This window comes from Furipterus horrens, unplaced genomic scaffold (genome assembly GCF_987537825.1).
Source record: "Furipterus horrens unplaced genomic scaffold, mFurHor1.1.pri manual_scaffold_2, whole genome shotgun sequence".
NCBI classification, from domain to species: domain Eukaryota; kingdom Metazoa; phylum Chordata; class Mammalia; order Chiroptera; family Furipteridae; genus Furipterus; species Furipterus horrens.
Genome location: NW_028327172.1, coordinates 134,923,169 through 134,931,503, shown reverse-complemented (window position 1 = coordinate 134,931,503; position 8,335 = coordinate 134,923,169). Strand labels below are relative to the sequence as shown.

The following is an 8,335-nucleotide window of genomic DNA, read 5'->3' as shown; positions in this document are numbered from 1 at the left end:
TAGAAGGATAGATAAGTTAAGCAAAGTATTTAGAGTTTAGGTTGAATAACAATAGTCACAAAAACTCTTGATTTTTAAAATTAATATTATTAAAGTCTCGCTGATTTTGCCCTGTAGAAGGTTCTTAGGATAGCAGTTAAATGGGAAACAATCCAAGACAGACCCGAGTCACCACTGTCATGGGTAAGCGTGGGGCACTCACCAGTGGTACCAGTCATCACAGTCATCACAGCCAATCATGGGACTCCCGTCGTCAGGCTTGTTGCACCCAGGGCAGATCCATATTTGATTCCCCCACTCATCTCGGATCTGAAGTTTTTAAACGGGGGCGGAGAAGGGGCAAAGACAGAGATGGAGCAGGAAAGAAAACAACAAGAGGGCAGGATTAGAGCAATTACTTTATCCTGTGAACCTAACAGGCTGACAAATTAAACTAAAAGAAAAAAAAAATACAGTGGTTAACAATTTATTAAAACCATGATCATGGTCATCACTATTCTGAGATCATGTCAAAAAAAGAATAGCTACTAAGTGGTATTTCTAATGAATATTTCCAATTCTTGTGTAGTCATATAAACAAAGCATTTTATAATAATTTCTGTGAAAAATATGACCCATGGCCACTTTTACCTAAAAAAATACAGCAAACACAGAGGTTCTTAGTAATCAGGGTCTTTATGGCAATAACAACTGATGTTTTTGAAACTGTAGAGCTCAACCATATGCCAGTTCCTCAGTCACATTCACAGGCATGGAATTAATATATACAGCCAAATGTGCGTGCATCACCTATTACTTATTAGCCAAACCCTTCTCCTGAACTAGCTGATAAGATCAAGGATATAAAAGAGTTGTTACTAAGTAACTTTCCATTCCCTTTATGACATTTTCAGTCAAGTACAATCACTAAAGGGCAAATGAAATAAGGACTTGTGAGGCCAAAGAGCTCCACATTTTAACTTATTTTGTTACAAAGATGGTATGCTCTGGAGTTTACTTAACTTAGCAGTTCTAAATAAGAAGCATCCCTAATTGTTCCACTTCCTCAAATTCCACATTAACTAGACCAATTTGGAAGAAACAACTGTATGATGGGCATTCAAAAACAGCAAAACTAAAAGCTAATTTTTGAACGTTTTCACAATAACATAGCACATGATTTCATTCAGTTTATTTTGAGAGGTATGGTCTCTTCCTTCACTTTCAAATACAACACTGAAAAGAAAGGGTTCTCTTTGTGTGTAATGGGTATACTGGGGGCATAGATGTTTCACTCTATTGATGTGCTGTTTTAAGGCCTGCCATGTTTTTAAAAGTCTCTACAAAGACAATCGTGTTCATATGAAAGCTTCCTGAAGATATCAGTGGGCAGTTACATACATCTCTGATTCAAGGGGAGAGAGCCACCAGTTACCACATGCCAGCTGTCAGGGTTAAAACTGGCCCAGAATCTTACGCCCTGAAGCTGCCATGCATGGCCAGTCCCGCTGCTGGTTGACCTTTCTTGAAATTAGAAGGCTGTGACTCTGTTGCTACAAGAGAAATTTGCCACAGCATCCCTAACTAACACTGAAAACTTGACAGTTGCTAAGTTCTTTCAAACATCTTCCTCATGTGATTATCTTAAAACAACCCTTGGATAGGTTAAGAAAGGGGAAACTGGAGCTAAGGAAATGTAACTGACAGTTCCAAAGTCACACTATTGTGCAGCAACAAAATCAGCTTTTTTGCTCAATAGCCTATATCTTTCCTCCAAATCACACATCTTTTCCTCAGGTAACAAAATGTCTCTTAGGAAAGAGAAGGCTTTTTATCCACATAGTCTATGTAAACCTGACCCATCTCCAAAGACTTAGCTCAAAAATCCACTGGAGAATTAGAAATTTTAGAGCTAGAACATATTATAGTAACCATCTAGTCTAACATAAGCCCCTTAATTACAGGTGAATAAATAAAGGTTGAGGAAGTTAAACATAATAATCTTTCCTGATCAATCCATCGTAGGGTGATGTGGCCTCAGTTAAACACCTACGGCAACTGGTCCTTGAGTGGACCACTTAAGAATCACAGATTTTTGTATCACATCTTCTATTTTTGCCTTGAATTGCCAACTTAATACTTTTCTGTTAATTTTTCATGTTTTTATATCCTCTGTCAATACTTTTGAGATTTTCTTATCTTTTGTACCACTATAATGCCTCAAATATTTAATCATTTGTTGAGATTTCCTTCCAAAATGCTTTAAAGTGATGCAATATTTGCACGATTTCTAACAACTATCATGAACCCTACCCCACCACTTTTCAGTATCTACTCAGAAAGATCCGAGCCATCACTAAGCTGACAGGTCACAGTCTATATAGTATTTGGTGGTCAAAACGATAGCAGTTGCTGAACTCACTCAACAAACTGAGTTTTGCCATATGAAGACATGCTTGGATAGGGAGTTCTGTGGCTTGAAAGTTCATTTCCATTTACTATGCATCTCTGGTATTATTCTGGACCTTAGCCAATGAAATATTACAATTAGAGCTGTTACTTAGAAACAGCAGCTGGCCCATAAGATCTGTGTATGTTACGTAAATTATACTCCTAAGTGAATAGTTTAATTGCTTAATCAAGAAACTCAACGTGAGATTTAAATATCTTCTTCCTCTCTATATTTATACATTGATATTGTTGTATATATGTATATAATCATGTTCTAAAACAATATAAAGAAAAACAATGCTTTGACATTATTTATGGAGACTACATATGCGAACACTGAAATACAATACTTTTCAGCCAAAAGCCTGAAAATGCAATCAAAATACCTTTGCAGTCATAAAGAATTATTTCTGAAATTCAATAATGATACAGATGACACTGCATTTTTTTTTGACACTGCATTTTAATTGAAAACATTTTCATGATAAAAGAGTAAGCTCTTAAGTCACTTTAAAAAAACACCACAAAATGAATGTGGCGTACCACGTAAGTGCTGACCGTCTCCGTGACCACACTCCGGACAGGGGCTTTTGAACTTCCAGCTCCAGAGATGGCAGGGGATGGAGATGGCATCAAAGCAGGGGATGTGGTGGACTGTGCGAGGAGTGGCAAAGGCACTGGGGCAGGGGTGACATGCACAGGTACAGCGGCTGGGGCTGGCACAGGCGGTGGGGTCTTGGGTCTATTAAGAGAAGGAGCTGGCTTAGCCTCGGGGGCTGGAACCACTTTGCTGATGACACTGTCAAAAAAAAAAAGAGAGAGAAAGGGAAAAGTCAAACAGGACAGTTGAGTCAAACTAAATTTTTTAAACATATCACAAAGAAACTTTCTTCTAGTAGCAAAATACTTTTTAGAAGGTTCAGAGATAGCTACAGACCTGAGCTCAAGGCCCTTCACCCACTCACGTCTCAACTTATTCAGAATGCTGAGAAATTAAGTAGCAGGAGCGGTTGGTGGGAAACAGCAGCTCTAGCTCCTTTCCTGATGATGTTACCAACTAATAATTAGAGTTGTGCAGTGACGATCTGTCTCTTCATTAACAATATCTTATACATAGAACTTATGCAGTGAAAGGAGCCAGGATATACGAGTTCAAATTCTAGATCTGCCACAGGCTAGCTATGTGGCTTTGGGTAAGTCATTTCAAGACTGATTTATTGAGGCCTATAAGAAATTAGTTATCACACTAGGATCTTTATATATATCACCTCATCTAGTCCTCACAACAACTTCAAAGAAGTTATAATAATTCTATTCTATAGATGAGGAAGCAGGATTAAAGAGAGAAAGGAACTGGGTAAATGGGTAGCAGGCTTTGAACCATTTTTTTTTTTTTTTAATTACACCTCTTCTGCCTTTTATTTTTTACAAGTGTCTTTATTTGAAAAAAATTATATATCATTTCACGCATGGAGAAAAGAATATAACAGACAGCGTGGGTAACAGAGATAACAGACATTAGCCCTTTGCCACATTTTGCTTCAGGTCTCCCTCCCTCCCTCCTCCAGAAGCAGCCACTCTCCCCAAGCTGGCAGGTCAGTTTTTGTAATTTTTGTTCTTTGTAGTTTTTCTGCCTTTGCAGGTACCCATAAGCCGTATATAATATACTGTACTACTGTTTTATGTGTTTCTACTATATAAACAATATCACACCATATTTATTCCTTGCAACTAGCTTTTCACTTAGTTTTTTATTGAGATATAATTGACATGTAACATTGTATAAATGTGAGGTATACAATATACATTTGTATATTGTAATACAATTACTATAGTTGCATTAGCTAACATCTTCATCATGTCACATGATCTCCATTTCTTTTTTGTGTTCAGAACAATTAAGATCAAGTCTTAGCATCTTTGAAGTTTATGATACAGTAATGTTGAATATAATCACTATGCTGTGCATCAGATCTCCAGAATTTACTTATCTTACTACTAAAACTGCCCACTTAGTTTTAGGTCTCTGGATTTACCCATGTTGATACATATGATCTATATCACTTATTGTACTTGTTAAACTGTATTCCATGTTATAATCCTCATAACAACCAAATGAGGTATAAGCACTGTCATTACTTTACTTTGACAGATAGAAGAAATGCAGGCACAGAGAGATTAAGTATAGACTACTGTGTGGCAGAGCCAAGATTTAAACCTAGGCAGTCTGATTTTAGAACCTGTATTCTTAACAATTACACTACACTGGCTCTTGATGCTTACTGAATGAGTGTTGCCTTACATTTAAGATGGGAGTTTGAAGTTATTACTATAGCATGTATATCCATAAGGCAAGTTCTCTCTATTTCTATAGTTAGGCTAAATGATTTTTTTAAAACACTATTTGTGGAGGCAGTTACCCATAATAGTTTAAAACATGGGTGCTAAAAACAAAACTAAAAAAGCAGGAATCCAGAAAGGTAAGTAGAACACAGTTTTTGATTAAAAAAAATTTTTTTTTGCCTGCGGGCGTTTGTGCATAAGGTGAATCTGATCTTTGATTTTGATAAAGAAGACAGGTTCCAAAGCCCAAGGCCTGCCAAAGTGTGAAGTCTAATAGCATTGCTCCCATGTTAAGGACTCCGAATGATCTACACCGATTAGGTAAGGGTGAATCAGAATCTCCCGGACCCTCAGCTGTGGTTGTCCAGGACACTGTATTTAACATCATTTGGACTAGTAATGTGCCCAGGTACACAGCACAAATCATGCCAAGAGGAAGTAACTTAAAACTCTAGACCTCATATTATTAATATAGATAATTATTTAAGAAAAAAAGCAGCATGTAATAAAAGGTATCCAAACATACAAGGAAGTGAGGTAGCCCCAGGGAGAAGCAGAAAAAATAACAGACAAAATAAAGAGATGCAAAAAGACCACAGATACTAGAACTATCAACTACAAAACCACTCTACTTAAAATGTTTAAAAAAATAAAAGGCAAAGATTGAAATTATCAGCAGGTAATAGGAGATTTCTAAACCCACCCCCCCCCAACAAAACAGACTTTATAGAAATGAAAAATGTAGTAAATGAAACGTAAAACTCAATGGATGGGAGAATTAGAAACTGAATAGTAAGACAGAGGAAATTATCTAAAACTTAATAGCCTTGAGAGGCAAAGAAAATACAATTAAAAGTCCAATTAGTACATGTTTAATCATAGCTCTAGAGAGAAAGGGTAGAGGCAAAATATTAACAAAGAATATCTAAGACTTCTACAGAACTGATACAAGATACCAACCTATAGACTTAGATGGCTAACAAATCTCAGGCAAGATAAATAAAAAGTAATCTATACTTGGACACATCAGAGTGAAACTATAAAACACCACAAAGAGAAAAGTCTGAAAAGCAGCCGGGCCGGGGGGAAAACAATTACTTTAAAATAAACAGATTACAGTTGACTTCTCAACAATAATGATGAATTTAGAAAACAATGGAATAACATCTTCAATGTGCTGAAGAAAAATAAAGTTTGTCTTTGAAAACATTTTTCAAGGACAAGAATCAAATAAAGATATTTTCAGGCAAGCAGAACCTGATGATTTGCCACCAGTTGACTCCTACTAAAAGATATGCTAAAGTAGCAACTCTCAATATCTTTTTACATTATTAAAAATTACTGAGAAACCCAAAGGACATTTATGTGCATTTTATCTGTATTTACCATATTAAAACTGGAAACAGAGACCTGGTGGTGTGGCTCAGTGGATTGAGTCCTGGCATGTGAACCAAAAGGTCTCCAGTTCAATTCCCAGTCAGGGCACATGCCTGGGTTGCGGGCCAGGTCCCCAGTTGGGGCCTGCAAAAGGCAACCACACATTGATGTTTCTCTCCCTCTCTTTCTTCCTCCCTTCCCCTCTCTCTAAAAGTAAATAAGTAAAATTTTTTAAAAAGGGAAAAAAATTAAAAAATAATTATCTAGTAATTCATTCAAAAGTAGCAATAATAAACCCATTACATGTTAACAGATAACATTATTTTTTAATGAAAAGTTGTTTATCAAGACAAAACTATTTTGTGAGAAGACTAGCTACTGTTTAATACTTTTGCAAATCTCTTTAATGTATGCATATGTAGCTGAAGAAAAAAGGAGCATTTTAATGGCCTTTTTAGATAATTGCATAAATTCCTCCTTGATACTGCACCAAAATGCAACAAGTGGTAGTCTCTTTTCCTTTTTTCAGGTTTATTTTATTCTCATTAAACAAGGGAAGAGAGAGAGAGAAACATTGATGTGAGAGAGAAACACTGATCAGTTGCCTCCCACCCGCACTCTGCCCCATGGCTCTAACCGCAAGCTAGGCATGTGCTCTGACCAAGAATTGGACCAGCGATCTTTCGGTTATGGGAAGATGCTCCAACTGAGCCACACCAGCCAGGGTGACAAGTGGTAATTTCTTAAAAGGGAGCTGCAATGTACAATCTGAAACCATATCAATAAGCTTTCCATACTGTTACATTAAAATGCATTGATATATCTAGCACTTTGAATAGATATTTTTTTTATCATTGCATGATTTTGTAATATCGTGCATCAGTCATTTGGAATGTTCGTTGATTGAATTCTGCAGATCTTCCAAACATTCACAGATTTTATTATACAATATTAAAAATTCACATTTGTTGGTGCTACCATCCATCTCATCAAAATTTTCTTAATGTATTGAGATGTCAAATTTTAATGATATGTTTTCGAAAATTCTAATTTTTACTTAAAAGCTTAAACTTTCTAATTTATAACAAGTACTCTCAATATTTTCTTTGAAATAATAGATTTGCTATGTTAATTTTTGAGAAAGTGTTGGCCAAATATCCACGTCTACATAACCATTTTTTGTCAGTTGCTCTTTCAAGTAAAAATGATATTATGTGAGAAAAGCAGCTAGTTCAGTTTGCAACTTAACACACAAGTGCTTTTCCTTAAAACAACTCTATTTTAGCATGAAGTGCAAATGTTTTATGAGTAGCTCTTTTTTCACTACTTTCCACTTCCTCACACAAACTATTAAAAGAAAAATGTACATTTCAAGGCCCATGCACCACACTTAGAGCACTTCTGTTCTCAAGGAAGTACTTCAGGTCAAGGAAGGTGACCATATCAGAAGGTCTGAGAGGCAATGAAGAATGATAAAGATGTTGGTAATGTCAAATTGACACTGACTAGAGGAAACAATGATAATAATATACTGTGGAAAGATAAAAAAAGATAAAATATAGATATAATAATATATAAACCAAGAGGTGGTAAACTGAGCAAAAGTATTCTAGAGTTCTATTATCTGGAAGGAGATATACAGGTATTAAATTTAAATGTGGTAATTTCTAGGGTACCCATGTAAAAATTAGAAACAAAGATATGTATAACTTCTAAAGGAGTTTGGAGAAAACTAGAATGATAAAAGAAAAAAGAAAAGGAGAGGAAAAGAAGCATAGAACAGTAGGACAAAGAGAAAACCCCAACTAAAGTGAATTTTAACTCAAAATATCGATAATTATATCATGTAAATGGTCTAAGTGATTTGGCTTGTCAGAGTGGGTAGAACACTAAAACCCAACCCATGCTATTTATGAGACTCATCTAGTAACAGAAAGGCAGGAAGTAAGATGCTAGGCAAAGAGAAATGCAAGGACAAAGGTAGTCATACCCTCAAACAGATTCTGAGCAAGGGCATCAGTGATAATGAAGGCTAATTCCTAATAATAAAAGGTTCCAATGTGCCCGGAAGATAGAACAAGTTAAAATTTGAATGCACTTAAGAATATATTCTCAAAATGTACAAAGCAAAACTGACAGAGCCAGAAGAACTGACAAATCCGCAAGTATAACTGGAGATTTTAGT

The 8,335-nt window shown here is 35.9% G+C and overlaps 1 protein-coding gene across 1 annotated transcript in view; it reads right to left on the bottom strand.

Annotated features, from left to right (window-relative positions):
• TAF3 (TATA-box binding protein associated factor 3) overlaps positions 1-8,335 on the bottom strand; it is a 178,853-nt gene that overhangs the window by 2,799 nt on the left and 167,719 nt on the right. Inside the window, exons 5-6 of the mRNA XM_090266491.1 lie at positions 2,974-3,229; positions 203-309 (exon numbers count right to left, since the gene is read on the bottom strand). Coding sequence (XP_090122617.1) covers positions 203-309; positions 2,974-3,229 — 363 coding nt within the window. The remainder of the gene's footprint in view (positions 1-202; positions 310-2,973; positions 3,230-8,335) is intronic.